Below are 15,864 nucleotides of genomic sequence, written 5' to 3'. Positions count from 1 at the left end.
CACTGGTAAGTGCTCCTCACATTTGCTAGGCTCCTCAGGACTTTCTAGAAAAGTGTTTTTGTTTGCTGAGGACCATTTTCACTAAGTATTCATCAGGAACAAATTGGACAGAAAGAAGCTGTGTCTTTGAGAAGCCTTCTGCTGGAAGTCAGAAGGGGGTAGGCAAACCGCCTGGGAGACCAGAGTCTTTGCTGTGAACTAGGGATGGTAGGGGTGTATGAGGAGAGCAGGTAGGGGTGTATGAGGAGAGCGGGTAGGGAACGGAGAGGGTTAGTGCCTCACCCTCACTCTGACATTTCTAGTGGCGGTTATATTGCCAAAAGAGCTTTCTTCCCAACACTGCTCTTTTTTTTTTTTAACTTTTTAAAAATTAATTCATTCATACTACATCTCAATAGTTATCCCGTCCCTTGTATCCTCCCATTCTTCCTTCCCGCTTTCCTCCTACTCCCCTCCCCTATGACTGTGACTGAGGGGGACTTCCTCCCCCTGTATATGCACAGTTGAGTGGAGAGTGGGGTCTGACTTTCACACAAACTCTGGTGCCCCATATTTGACCACGTCCCCTGGATGGGGAGGCCTGGTGGAACTCAGAGGAAGGATAGCAGCCTACCAAGAAGAGACTTGAAACACTGCTCTTTTATTTCTGTTCCTCTCATATTTACTGAAGGAAACGCCACGAGGGGAGCCCTACCCAGCAAAGTAGCAAACCCTGAAGAAGCCATCTAGAAAGTCTCGCTTCTGGATCCTGCTGAGAGCAACAAAAATGTTTAAAACATCAATAATGCCACTCTAGACCTTATGACTGTACACACTGAAAAAAAAAAAAGATGGTACACCATTATAGGGCGCTAAGGACAATCTTCTATATCCTAGTGTTCACAACTCGGGGCTCTCCTCGGAGTTGTGGTCATGTCACCTTCATAACATTCAGCAGCACCTCACATTTAGCTTGCCTTGGTTGTGTCTTTTTTTTTTTTTTTTTTTGATGCCAACAGTAAGGAATAAAAACAAGTCCCTTTGAAAAGCCTTGCTCAGCACTCCAGCACCAGACTTCTGAAGTGCCTGCTGAGATGCAGTTTAGAGAACTTGCCCATTACCTCGCAGATGCTGACACCCACTCAAGGCACGCGCCAAGACCCAAGGGCCACTGTTGGCCAGGAGGAAACAGCTGCCTAAGACAATGATCAATACTCAAGGGCATTGATGTTGTTTAATCAAACTGGAGAAGCTTGGGTTTTTTTTCTCACCTCAAGATTCAGAGACTGTTATTTTCCTGTGTGTGTTTGGGAGGGAACTGTCCCCAACACTACACAGCAGTGAACAGCATTCCTGACCTCCGCCTACTACATGCCAGGGCCTCCTCTCTCCTGCCTCCGATGATGCCAAATGTCCGTCAACACTGCAGCTGTCCACTAGATGCATAATCACCCAAATCCTAGAGCTGCCTGACCCTTCAAACCTAAGGGAACAACAGTTGGTTCTGGGAGACTGCCGTGGACTGTGAGCTTAGATGTCATCCAGGGCCCACTAAGAGGCTATGGTCCTCTAGAGACAGGTGTGAGTGTAGAGAAAGTGATTTCCTGGGGACCTGCTCTTTAGGATACTGTTTCAAGTTACCCAGTAAGGTGAGGCACTGGCTATCAACTGCCTGCCAGCCCTCCACCTGGGCCTTCCTAGATCCAGCAGCAGAGAGCAATGGAAGCCTTGTGTAGGTAGCCTCCTCGTGTCTGCTTTTCCTAGATGCAGTATCATCCCCTGCTCACGCTTGTGACCAGCCTAGCCTAATTCAGGTCTGCCTTCAAGCTATTAGAATTAACTTTTGTTTTGCCTTCTGCCTTTTCATACTCTAGATCCTTTCTCCTTCAGGGACTTTGGGTTGCGGCCTCCGCCTCAGTCAGCTATTGGTGCTAGAGCAGTGGCAACACTCACTAAGGCTACCCCAGCTGGCCCGGCTTCAGCCACCTACCTTGAGATCACAGAACCACTATGACCCAGCTCCCTGGAGCCTCAGAAGCACTGAGCAACAAAGTGCACACACGCATCTGCTCACCGCACAGGACCCAGCCTGAAGCCCTCAGGAATGGCTACCTCCCTCTCGTTCAGTTTTCATTCTCACATAACACAACTGGCTTTGAGGAACTCAAATTAATTTAAAAAAATAACAACAACAACAACAAAATCACAAGATCCCTTTAAGGGGAGCAATAGAGCGTAGATAACTTTCCCCTCCTCTCTATTCTGAGTTCAAGTTTTCAACACTATGTATATATTATATACTCAAATCTGGGACAAAACAAGTATTAGCACAGGAGCTAAGATTCATAAGTTATAATTGAAGCATCATTATAATAAAAATAGAGAGTCTTTTTGTTCACGCCTGACAGCGCGCACTGAATAGCCACAAGGAGATAAATACCCACCTTGGCTGGCTTCTGCGGAGACCCCCACTAAGCGGACAGTGTGCAGAGTGCCCAGCCTCTCGGGGTTTCAACAGGACACTGCCGTCATCTACAAAGGTCATGCTCAAGATCCACGGAATACAATTTCCAAAAACAATTTGCAAAATTAAGTCTCATGCCATCTTAAATGAGTTTATGATTTTTTTTTTTTTTGGGCTAGGCCACGTTCATAACTGCTCTAGGGCACATGTTGTCTGTAGGCCACTGTGCTGGCTGTACCTACAAGCGGACTTCTCTTTAGATGACAAGGAGCTTGTGAAAAAGGCACCCTAATTGTTTCCCCTACAAACCTCTCCTCTGGGAACTGTAGACTGACACTCGGCATCTGGGGTGCACGGAGTCCTGGACCCCAACCCATCTGGTGACAGACACCCTTCTTTCCATTCACAGAGGGGGACAGAGCCACCAAGAGCCTGAATTAGCCAACCACAACAGCAAGAGCAACAGCAACAGTCAACCGCACAGCACGTGGAACACAGGAGGGACAAGTTAGTCATTGCAAATAAACAAAACAACTGTTGCCTCTGGGAAATGCCAGGCACGCGGCTTCGTTAGACCAACTAAAGGACGGATCAGAAGAGCAAGAAAACAGCACTAAGCGTTACTTACCACTCTGCGTGCTATTGCAAAGGCTTTGGGCCTTTTATTTACCAGTACTAGAAATGAGTTTGCTGTCAAGAGCTTAAGAGAAAACAAAATCTTTAAAAAAAAAAATATGTAAAAGAATTAGGTCTGGGGGCAGGGGGGGGGGAGCAGGGGGGACCTAAGAGGTACTGAAAAATGTTAGAATTCTGACTTAGTGATTTTAAACTCCCATAGGAATTAGGAAGTAACAAGTATAATTTAGAAACATAACAATAAAATGTAGGAGTATATTTTGTTACTAGCTTTCTGCAAAAAGGAAAATAGTAAGAAGAAAGTGTCAATATTTTTGACACAATTTTAGATTACCAATTTATAAAAGAGGGAAAAAGAACAGTAACAACCATAGCCAAGGATCCAGTGAGGTGCCAACAGTGGGTTCAGGGAATAACATTAGAAATTATTGAGAAAATATTTCTACCTTTTAACATCAAGTAGGGAATGCTGGACACGGGGTTTAAGTGCAATAAGAGGCTTTATAGGCTGAAAGAAAAACTTAAAAATCCTAAATTTAGTTGAGGATCAGATCTGAAACTACAGTGGTCTGGCAATGCTTGAGCTAGCATGGGCTATCACTCCACAGGTTGTGGTTTTGGAGTCAAGTCATGCCGGCTGCAGGGGAGAGCCCGTGGGAAAATTGGGGTGCGAGTGAACTAGATCACGGATTTTCAGAGTCCAAAAAGAGCTTTTGTTTCCTAATGCAAACAAAAACATTTAGTTATCCAGTTGGGAAAAGGCTGTTTCTAGTGCACTGGTAGATAAAAGGGTTAGCCTTGGGTTAGCATCGGCTGCGCCTGCTTTGCTGGCACACGCGCACTTACGTCTGTGATTGTGTTCAGAGCCGTGTCTGCCCCGATGCTGAAATCGGAACCCGGCACGTTGTTGGAGACCGTAGCCGGAACCATAACCATAGGGACGCAGAATGCCTCGTGCTTCTGCCGGGCAGCTGCCAGCTCTAGGAGTCCCAGGTAGGCCTGTCAGATAAGTCTGTGTGACTGTGGGGCCAGGGAAGGGGGACGGACAGGGGCGTGGACAGCAGGTAGCCGGGAGTGAGTGAGCAAGCGCGGGAGTCTCGGGGACACAGTGAGGAGACCAGGTATCACTAAAAGAACCAACACAGGTACGTTAAGTAAGAGCACAGACAAGGACAAGCAGCTTCCCAGGCATGAAGGGGAGAAGAAGTATTAGCAATATAGTCTTAAAACTAACTCTCTTAAGCCGGGCGTGGTGGCGCACGTCTTTAATCCCAGCACTCACGAGGCAGAGGCAGGCGGATCACTGTGAGTTCGAGGCTAGCCTGCTCTACAAAGCAAGTCCAGGACAGCCAAGGCTACACAGAGAGACCCTGTCTCGAAAAAAAAAAAAAAAAAAGACTAACTCTCTTATAAATGAGTCTCTGTTATATCAAATTCTTATATTTCTTTAAGTAAATCAAGATTTCTGTGAGACTCATCCCCATTGAATAGGATATAATTAAGGACTATAGTCCAATATATGATTTTTTTCTAAAAAAAAAAATCTGGAGAGAAAAATTAACTATATAACCACCTTCCAGTCTAGACATAGGTGTATTTCAAATGCCAAGTATGGAATTATGATTGCCAAAAAATCAGAAAACACCAAAATGAGTCTCAATAGCAATGAGTCAAGCTTGTGCTGGCTTGGCTAATTCACTTCATCAGAATTGGGCCCATTTTGTGCTACACCGCACTGCCTTGCTATTCTGCATTATGGGGCAACTGGGCTGGGTTTAAAAATAAATCCCAGTTCCTGAGGAATAGCCAAGAAGATCAGGTACATGTGAACCAAACATGGGACTGCCAATCACAAGTGCGAAGCTAACAAGCAGGGAGACAGACAACAGCGAACCTCAAACCCGCCAATGATTATGAGGGCATTGATATTGTGGGAATGCATCTGTTCGGCGATCTTCTCCAAGTGCTTTCCTGGTAGGGTGCTGAAGACAGACAGAGCAAGAGGTGAGAGGGTGGTCACAAGCTGGAAAATCTCCTAGAAATCATCTACCCACGCCAACTTCCACCCATGTCTGAACTCTGTGGCATGACAAGCACAGTGGGAAGTGAGGTGATTTTCTTGTGCCTCCACAGTGGACAGCACCTGGGACAGTGGAATTCTGGAAAATGATCACTCAAGGCAGAAGTGGCAAGGTATTGTGTCCCAAAAGAACGTTTTTCAAAAGTAGGAGTGCTGGGGTAGCTCAGTGGTAGAGTATTTGCCTAACATATGTAAAGCCTAAGTTCAATCCACACAGCCATTAAAACACACACACACACACACACACACACACACACACACACACACACACACGCACGCACAGTGCCACCCCAGAAGAATTGTGTGGCAATGCACACCTGAAATCCCAACACTCAAAGTGGAGGCAGAAGGAGTGTTGAGTTCAAGACCAGCCCAGACTACAGACAACATAGTGAATTCCAGAACAGACTGAGCTATATAAGACCCTGTTTCAAAAAAGCCAAAAAGGATTATGCTGGCTGATGAGGAAAAAGAAAATACATATTAACTTACAATTACTAATGGTAATTGTTTACAAAGAAATTTCTATTTTCCAAATTACATACCTGTGCATATACATGTATAGCATGTATGTATATATGTACGTATACATATGTTTTATATATAATGTATTTTATATATGCATGTGCTCATAAATACATATTAAAATACAGTAATAAAATATTAAATTTATATAATATACATTCATATTTATATACTAATAAATATTTCCTATATATATCAATTTAAATTCCTTTAAAACCACATCTATGCACATTCTACATCTATACTATCCCCTACTTCCAATGACAGTCAGCAGGGGTACCACTAAGCAAAGGAAACTGCTTCATCCCCCATTCTAATAGTTAGCCTGACCACCCCAATCTTTCTTTCATGCTTAGAGGAGAAAATTAAGTACTTATACTGTTGGTAGGCATATGTAAACTGTAAGGTGAAGCTATTTCAATAGGAAATTGTAACAATCTAGTGAAGATGGGCAAACCTGGCATCTTCAGCAAGTGTGTCTAGCTGCCGGCTCATCCCCACACCTCTCTAGAGAGATGCCTGGGTTGCCTTACATAAAGCACACCTGGGCTTGCAGCAGACAGATCAGCCTCTCTGCAAGGCCTAGGGAGTCTATTTGCATAACCATTAGTATAATTGGGCCTTTGCCATACAAAGCACCAACACCGTGGCACAGAAAAATCATGCAAATGGCCGGGGAAGCCAACCCTGTGGAATCTCCACCTGTCCAGCTGGTATCTGAAGCCCTGATTTTGAAGCAAGCAGAAAAGTCAACTTGATTCTTCTCAGACAAGTAAGCCACAAGGACATAGAGCCCAGTGCCTAAAAACTGCTTCCCTTCCATGCAACAGTAGTCAATAGTGGCTGGCAGTAAGACTTGCATTCTAGAAATAACGAAAAATAAAACAGGGTTGGATCCAACACAACGTGCTTCATTGAAAATGCCCTAATCGGCAAGTATGTAGATAACTGAAGGATTTTACTTTAGGATTACTTAGGGAATTTCTTCAGCTGTACAAATGAGTGTGGAGTCACTGTGTGACGCACCACACTTCTCCCGCAATGCTGAAGTTAAGTGCTTATAGATATAGTAACACGGCTACTGACGACTGCACGAGCATCACTCAGTCTTGCAACCAGAGTGGGACAGAGGCCCTTTTCTTATTGTTTTGCTCTTCAAGTAAACGGAAGTAGAGAATTAATAGAGAGAAAGGGCACAACGTACTTGACTTCTCATTTGAGAGCACTGGGGATTGAACTTGAGACCTCATGGATGCTAGTCAAACATTCTAACCACTGAGCCACATGTCCATTGCGATCTGCCCTCCCTTTCCTAGCACTGAAGTTAACTCCTGGCTCCCATCCCCAGCCACACTCTGCCTCTCCCTTCTTTGTTAATGGCTGTTGGGTGGCTTGCGAGTTAGCAGCATTTGGTGCTCTTGCAGAGAACCAGGGTTTGGTTCCCAGAATCCACATGGCGGCAATGCCCTCTCATGCAGTGCACAATCATACACACAGGGAAAACACTCACTTGTACACATAAAATGAAAAGGAAATAAGAAGAACTTGTCTAAGAGTCAAATTCGAAAATTACCGTTTTGTCCCAAGAATGGACCCTCCTTGGCCAGTCCAACCTCCGACATCTGCCCAGCCGATTTCTTTGATCTAAAGTTTAAACACAGAGTGAAACAGCTGAAGTGAGGAAGAAAGGGCCGGGTTAGAAGGCTCTGAAAACATCCCAGGGTTCTGTACTCTCTCCCATAGGCTGAGTTCCCATTGACATAGGTAAGGCTGCAGGTCTGTTTCCTCACTACAGGGCTGACTCAGTCAGGACAGGTCATATCCTTCTAAGGTAAACAAAACGCTGAGCCTTGGGAAAACTGTTCCTTCCTTGCCTGTGGGTGACATCCACACCCTAGCACTAGGTGTATGTCCTTCAACTAGCCAGAATCTGTCACTAGTAAAGAAAAAAAAATGAACACCATGTTTTTATTTTTAATTTTATATACCTCTATTTAATGTGCATTGCTGTTCTGCCTGCATGTATGTCTGTGTGAGAGGATCAGATCTTGGAGTTACACACAGATGTGAGCTGCCATGTGTGTGCTGGGATCTAGACCCTGGTCCATCTGGAAGAGGAGTCAGTGCCCTTAACCGCTGAGCCATGTCTCTGTCCCAATACTTTAATTGGTAAAGGTTAAACTAACTTAGCACAGAAGGCAAAGAAGAGAATTAGGGAGAAACGCAGGTGAAGATGGCGGTTCCCCTCTTAGAAGAGGCATGAGTTAGCTACAGAACAGAACACACTGGGCCACAACTCCAGTCACGTGAGTTTTGGTGAACCTCTTACTCTTGATGTATTCTGGTGGGATCTTTAGGTAAGTTACAGACGTCTCCAACTTGGCATCTGCAACCTCCAGTCCTCAGAGTTCCTGGGGACCCAGCACAGGCTACATTTCCCTGACTCTATAAACTGTATTTCTAGCCTTTTCATAGGGTCAACTGGAACACGATATGCTGCCAGTTTGTCTCCTCTGCAAATACATAATGAACAAACAGTTTTGGCTGTGCTTCAAAACGCAGCCTGATCCTTGAAGGCATCTCATCGTCTCCACATTCGCCGTTGACTCTTCTTCCTCAAGTCACTGTGAGGTGCTCGCACCTGGTCTGCCTGTGTCCTGCCTCTGCTAGACACTAGAAAGTACCTGAGGAGATGCACCAGCCCCTGACCAGCCCCCTCCTTAGGAGCCTCCCACCTCACTTAGCCAGAAAATCTGATGCTTAGGACTGGCTACAGATAACCTGGCTCTTGTTTGTCTCTCATCTTTTCCTTCTTTCCTCTCACTCCCCAGCCTGGACCCTTGCCATCCTGAAATGTGGGCATAACCTGCCTCAGGGTCTTTGTACCATATTTTCCTCTGCCTGGAAGGAAAGGAAGTCCTTCCTCAACACTTACCCATTAGTGGGAGATTGGCTTCCTGTGAGCAGCTGTTGCATGAAATGCATGCAGGGCCCTCTTGTCAGCATTGTTCCCGCTTTTTCCACTATCTTATAAATTAGCCATGTGGTTTGCTAGGCTCTGCAGAAGCAGGGTGTTTTATCTGTTTGCTCACTCATGCAATTCCACAGGGTTACAAACTCGGTGATGGTACTGACTAGATTGTAGTACCAACCCAGCAGCTCTGGGTCCAGAGTACGGACATGCCCCGCCATCCTGTTTCAAATCCTACATCATGAGCACTAATGTTTCCAGTCCTCACTTCTTTCCTTAAAAATGGTAATAAGACCTTAGTCTAAGGTGAAAAGAATTAATATATGCAAATTACATGCAACAAAAGGAAAACCTGCTCCAGACATTTGCTGGCGGGATGGAACTCAGAGCCTTACGTGCTAGGCAAGTATCCGAATGCTGAGCTACAAGCCTAGCCTAGAGTTACTTTTATTAAGGTTTTGGTTCGCAGAGTTCTGGTTTGTACTATGAACCATGTGCTTTACTCATGCCATCTAAATGTAACGCAACAGAATGTGAGGTAAGCATCATTGTATCATTGTGCCTTGGAGTCTTTTGAGCAAATCTGAAAATACATGACACCTGAGCTTCCGTAAAGGCTGAGAACCTAACTTAGGGCAGGACTCCGAAACAGAAGACAACCTTCAAGCCAATAATCGGTGTGGGCACACCACCACAGAAGCCTCCCCACATGCACGACGACATTCTAACTTTACTAGGGACTCCTGGGAGACTCACTTGGCCTTTGGCTAAGCCATCAAAGCCGTCATAGACTGCAAACATCTTGTGGCCGTCTGCGATGCCAACTCGAACAGCAGAGCGCACGGCTGCGTTCATTCCGGCGGCAGGCGCCCCGACGTTAATGACTGCCACGTTGCAATTGCTCTGCAAACAGAAGAGGACAGTGACAAGCCATCAGACGGGCTCATGCTCCCATTCGTTCACACTTACATGGAGCCATACTGTGCCACACGCGTTTTGCAGAAAGCGACCATCTTATGATTTAAAAAAAAGGGGGGGGGGGAGGTATCCAACAACGGAGAGGGGAAGATAGGTTTCCAGGGATCCACACTAAGGAGGGTGTAGGGTAGAAGGTGGGTGCCTAGGCCACTCAGAAGACTCGGTCGCTGATGGGAGCTGGCTACCTACCTTGGGGATCTTGTCATCGGGCAATTTTATGGCAAGACGCTTATAGATCTTCAGGTTTCCCTCAAAATTCCTAAAGAAAAATGACATTTTAGTTTTAATTGTGTATGGCTTTGCACACATGAGTGCAGTGCCTGTTGAGGCCAGAAGAGGCAATCCGTCCGAGGGAGCTAGAGTTACAAGCAATTATGAGCTAATACATGTGGGTTCTGGGAACTGAACTTGGGTTGTGCTCTTAAATTTTTATATTGAAACTATAGTCTCAATGACCAAATAAGGACCTAAATTCCTAATAAGTAGAGTTTTGTTCCCAATAACTCACCTCCCTCGCAGTTTTACAGCTTCATTGAATCTCCTCTCATCCATGGCCTTTTGTACATCCTGGGTCTTTAAAAAAAAAAAGATAATAAAAAAAAGAATGAAGAAGGCTTAGAGGCTCTGTGGCTGGAACATCACCATCTGATGATGCTGGATTGTTAGTCGCTCCCAAATTGACAGCTGACCCAGCGGTGAGGTTTAAGCCCCAATGAAGAGGAGGCGACTCCTGCTGCTCATGGATACAAAATCATAAAGGTGATTCTCATGTAGGCAAAGCTCATGGGAATGGATCTTTTAGGAAAGGATATGATTAATCCACAACTCAACTCAGCTAGAAAGAAAGGAAAACACAGCCAGTTCACAGTTTCCCTGAGGACTGCTGATCTCAAAGATGGTTCACAAGTGGCTGAGAGGAAGAGAGGGCTGAAGGCGGCCTCCAGCGCAGGGAGTTCAGGGCGGAACATCCTGATGAGCCTCAGTGAACTACTGCCTCTCAACAACTGACTCTCTGTGGCTGCTTATTAATGAAGCCTCTATGTGATGGTTTGAATAGCCAGGAAGTTACGTGTAATCCACTTGTCCACAGTGAACACACAGCCAAAGAAATGAGCCACATGGTTCATGGATGTAACCTTTGTAAATCTAGCACCTCTCAGACAGTCTCAGATACTGCTTTTATCCTTCTATCCCCAAGGATTTGCAGGAACACACACACACACATGCATGCACACATGCACGCACACACACACACCTATCTTTGCACCCACAAACACATATCACTACACATATGTACATAAATGTCCTTACTTCTATTGGCTTCTGGGAATTAGGTTAAGGTTACTTTCAACAAGTCCCGTGACACATACACACATTCTCTCTTGGTCTCTCTCTGTGTCTGTGTGTCACTATCGCTCTGTCTCTCTGTCATTGTCTCTGTCTGTCTCTGTTTTTCTGTATACGTGTGTGTGTGTGTGTGTGTGTGTGTGTGTTATAAAAGGCACACATGACAGGGTCATCAAAAAGGCTAATATTGCAACATTTCATGAAAAAAAAATTGGAAAAATGAAAGGAAATTGCAGTTTCTAATGCACTAAGCCCCATTGTCACTGCTAAAAAAACTGAGTTGAAAAGGAGAGTCTATCTTTCTTTCATCTATCAGGAGACACTTCAGTGACCTGAAGGAATGGGCCTATCCCTGCATTATTTGAATCTGCCCCAAGGAGCCATCACAGATCAGAAAGTGCTCAGGGACAAAAGGACAGAAAGTAAAAATAGAGGCATTTAGGCATGTCACACCTACATCACCAATCCCTGCAGTCTTGCTGCTCTGATACACAGGAGCTCTACAGAACATCTGTGGCTGTAGGTGCTAACAGTCACCAACTCTTGGAATTTTCCAGTTCTTGGTGGAGAAGACACATAGTTAGCAGAGATGACCACTGGAAGTGCCTCATGGGTGGCAGCAGAAAACAAGCGAGAGATAGAAAAGCCTTTACCCACTGTGCACTGATGCAGGAAGCCTGCCGCTATCCACCGGGTTCACTCTCTAGCACCCCACAAAGGCCGTTTTACCCAGTGCTCACGGAGTCTGCAGCAGACCACACAGTTTGAAGTACCCTCCCAATAGCAGAGCTCACCGTTTGCACACAGTCCACCAATGGCAGCCGTATGGCTTGATTTCCTCTCAGTGACACTACGCAGGCTGGGGTCTCCGGAGTAGCTTCTAGCAAAGCAATGACAGCCTCCACCCCCATGCGGCTGGCCTGCAACGATAATCACAACAACTCAAGATAGTCAACCTTACATCTCAGGCCCCAGAGGCACCATGTGCACAGTGGGAGACCACCCCAGGGCGCGCTCTCTGCCTGCTCCCTACGGTTCAATCAGGGGCTACCTTGTCTGTAACAATAAGATTACAACTTCAATAAGAACCTGCCAGCTGGGCGGTGGTGGCGCATGCCTTTAATCCCAGCACTTGCGAGGCAGAGGCAGGTGGATCGCATGAGTTTGAGGCCAGCCTGGTCTACAATGTGAGTCCAGAACAGCCAAGTCTACACTGAGAAACACTGCCACAAAAAACAAACAAACAAACAAACAAAAGCTGCCACGCAACACTAAACAATTATGGTTTGGATCCAGGATACTTAATGTCCTCTTGGGTTAGTTTCTGGAAGCTTATCCTTGGAATACCACGTTCCTGCCTCCTGGGTTTTTACTCCCCTGCTACCCATGTGTTCCCCATCAGTAGGCATACTGATTTCCCACGTCAGCTGTGGCCTCAGCCCAGGAAATCCTTCTACGTCAATAAGTCTCAAAGGACCTTTAAATAAGGACATGGGCCATTAATGACTCCAGGGATGAGCCTGTGCACTAGTGCTACTAAGTGCCCTTCCAAGAGGTCTCGTCAACATGCCCAGCACGTCCCAGGTCCACTTACCAAAATCCTGTCAAACGCAGAAGGGGTCCCTCCTCTTTGCACATGTCCAAGAATGGTCACCCGGGTGTCAAAGCCCAGCTGCTTCACTACAAGCTGTGGAGAAAGATGTCCATCAGGAAATATACAACAGAACAGACCTCGTTGTGGCTATACCGTGCAGGACGTGGTCACAGGGTGCTGGCACTGAGCAAAGGGCACTCTATCCTTTCCTCGGATATAAATGTTAAAACAGAGCATTGCTTCATTTCTCCTGCAGGAACAGCTTTGTCTGTTTGTTTTTGTTTTTGAGACATCAAAACTGGCTGCTGTCCTGGACTCTCTTTGTAGGCGAGGCTGGCCTTGAACTCACTGAGATCCCCTGGCCTGCTTTTACAGAGAGCTATCAGGAAATCCTGTTGAATATCTTTCACTGGTGCCTGGTGAGGATTTAATGCCAAGGTGCAGATCAGGTAGTGGAGTCACTAAGAAATGAGCTTGGCCGCTGAATAACCATCACTTAATGATAAAGAAAATCAATGTGTAGGGCTGGATGTGTGACTCAATGGTAAAGCATTTGTCAGGAAGATGAGCTTTCGGGTCCCAGTCCTCAGCACTGCAAGACAATGCACAAAGCATGGTGTGGCGGGCACAGCTGCACGTCTTCTAACACCTGGGAGGTGGAGGCAAAAGGACGGCCAGCTGGAGTCCAGCATGGGCTAACCATGCTCAGCAAGAGGGACAAGCAAACGCACTTGTAAAACTGGATTAGTAATGCCTGTGGGCCCTGACTCAGGGTGGGAACCAACAGCTTAGCTGTTGCTTTGTGATTCCTCAATGATTCTGGGATCCTGGTTAGCAAGTCAGAGTCCTGTAGAGACTGGTAAGCACGGGTCTGAAGGAGTAGCTGAGCAGTAGCCCGCCAGACCCTGCCCTTCCTCAGGGCCAAGAGGAAGCAGTGACTCACAGGCAAGCAGGCAGTTTTATTGGTGAGAACGTGCTCTTCTGATGCTCCAGGTTAGCAGGCAGGCAGAGAGAAAAATCAGATTGCACTTATCCACTGTTCCAAATAGAGAGGGCCTCAGACTGTGCTGGCTGCCAAGTAGTCAAGTCGCCTTACCTTCAGTGCAAAGCACGCTCAACAGCCCGTCCTTTCTAACACGAGAACATGCTTACCCACCCAACTGTCTCTCCTTTCCCGGTAGAGAAGTTAGGGCACCACAGGGACAACTGGAGACACAGCACAAGAATTGCTGGCTGTCCAGCACTCTCAAACTTCATTTCCTCCGTGCTATCAAAGTTGAGTCAATATTCTAAATCTAAGTCCTGTCAATCATGCTGACATCTCTCATGCCCACCTGTGCAGCAGAGCAAAGATGAGCCCTCACGCATGCCTACCTCCTTGATTTTCTCAGAGCTGATTGGTTGATTCTGCCTATCAATTGCTCCTTCAGCCACGATGATAATATTCAGCCTCTTTTTTCGGGCGCGGTTCTAAGGAAAGGAAAATGAAAGATGGTATTCTGTTTTTCATGACAACAAACCCAGAGAAATATGTCCTAGGTGGAGATGGCCCCTTTCCAGGTAGAAGGTGTTGCTTAACTTGGGAGTATTTCTCAGTAATCCCAAAAGTAGGGGAAAGGTGCCTTTGCAAGGGCCGAGAGAGCTGGTGGTCTGGGAGACATCGCAAGGCCTCAGTTAGCCCAGTTTAAGTGGGGGTGTATAGAGACATGTTGCTTGACGGTGAGACCGGTGAGACCCACAACAGTAAGCAAACAGCAGAGGCTGGACCCTCCCGGTTTGGCCTGCCCCAAACTATCCAGTTCCCTTTATACTGACACAATTTGCAATCTCCCCATGGACCTCCCCAAACTCAGTCATGTGAGGCCAACAGTTCTCCCGCATCACCTCAGAGAGTACTGCGCAGGAACGGGTAGCAAACAGGTAGGTCACGGATAAGAAATCCAAAGTGGGTACAAGAAAGGGCCATGCACTGAGGGCTTGTCCCCAGCCCATAGCATGGCTGGGTGAGACTATAAGAGATGCAGCCTCGTGGATGAAGGCAAATGGCCTGGCAGGAAGCGCTTTGGCAGCAGATATTATCACTACGACCCATCCCCCACTCTACTCTTCTTTCTGGCCACTATGAGGGAAATTGACCTGTTTTGTCCTGTAACCCTGTCACGTTCATGGTGTCATTACAGGCTCAACCAACCATGGGCCAACGCTTGCAAGACCATGAGCCTCAATACATGCTTCCTCTTCATCTTATTTGGCTCAGACATTTACCACAGTAACAGAAATCAAACTCACACGCCAAACAGTCACACATACCATACAAAGGGCCCAAGAGAAACACTGTTACCTTTATTCGCCAATTCACACTCTGGCACAGTGTCTCATGTACTCACACTTTGGTACCCTGACTTATATAAAAACAAGTGGTCACTAGAGACTACAGTGAACCTAAGAGTGTCTGGCAACTATTTCACGGTGTGGGTTAGCTTGTTCTCAATGGATTTGCTCTCCATAAAGTCTCAAACAAAATACGGTCCCTTTAAAAAGGTCAGCAGTTTAAGTGTGTGAGGTCCTGGCCATGCTTGAAGGTAGAGCAAGAAGTAATTTGCTGATATGGATCAGAGGTATGTGGCGTCAGGCCCACGAATACTTCGATCTTGTTTATGACAGCTATGAAATGTGCTGTACTTTGAAGTGAGCAATGTGAACAATGAGAAGAAGGCAGAATTTGAAGAATAAGAAACGCTTTCGAGCCGGGCTGTGGTGGTGCACACCTTTAATCCCAGCACTTGGGAGGCAGAGACAGGCAGAACGCTGTGAGTGTGAGTTCAAGGCCAGCCTGGTCTACAAAGTGAGTGCAGGACAGCCAAGGATACACAAAAAGAAACCCTGTCTTGAAAAAACAAAAAGAAAAAAAGAAACACTTTCTTGAAAACATAAAGGTATGAGGTGCACAAGGCCATTACATTGGCATTGCTTGACAGAGAACTGGAAAGACAATTCCCAGCAATACTGGGTGGCTAAATAGGTGTGCGTCAGCCACAAAACACAATATCCTGAAGCGGTTAAAGGCCCTGTGACATAGGGAAGCAGCTCTTGAGGACTGTACAGGGCTTGTCCTTACAAGGGCAAGGACCTCAGGACCTCAGTTTGAGTCCCAGAACTATGTTTTATGTTGTTTTCCTTTTTTTTTTAACTAACTAAAAGATTAAAAACAAACAAACAAACAAAAAAACCAAAACCGATGGAAGGCATAACACGCAAGCTGTAACTCTGGTGCAGGGCAAGCGGGTGGA

At 46.1% G+C, this 15,864-nt stretch overlaps 1 protein-coding gene across 4 annotated transcripts in view; it reads right to left on the bottom strand.

Moving 5' to 3' along the window:
- PFKP (phosphofructokinase, platelet) overlaps positions 1–15,864 on the bottom strand; it is a 66,552-nt gene that overhangs the window by 13,087 nt on the left and 37,601 nt on the right. For 3 of the 4 annotated variants that reach the window (XM_084781618.1, XM_084781615.1, XM_084781617.1), the window contains 9 exons: positions 13,949–14,044; positions 12,575–12,667; positions 11,775–11,900; positions 10,142–10,206; positions 9,823–9,892; positions 9,412–9,558; positions 7,258–7,328; positions 4,974–5,061; positions 3,926–4,078 (listed from right to left, as the gene is read on the bottom strand). In XM_084781618.1, coding sequence (XP_084637744.1) covers positions 3,926–4,078; positions 4,974–5,061; positions 7,258–7,328; positions 9,412–9,558; positions 9,823–9,892; positions 10,142–10,206; positions 11,775–11,900; positions 12,575–12,667; positions 13,949–14,044 — 909 coding nt within the window. The remainder of the gene's footprint in view (positions 1–3,925; positions 4,079–4,973; positions 5,062–7,257; positions 7,329–9,411; positions 9,559–9,822; positions 9,893–10,141; positions 10,207–11,774; positions 11,901–12,574; positions 12,668–13,948; positions 14,045–15,864) is intronic. The other variant, XM_084781616.1, reaches the window with a different exon arrangement.

The sequence above is a fragment of the Acomys minous genome, assembly GCF_964271855.1.
Source record: "Acomys minous genome assembly, chromosome: 5".
Classification (NCBI taxonomy): domain Eukaryota; kingdom Metazoa; phylum Chordata; class Mammalia; order Rodentia; family Muridae; genus Acomys; species Acomys minous.
The sequence above is the reverse complement of the archived record's forward strand: the minus strand, read 5'-3'. Positions and strand labels throughout refer to the sequence as shown.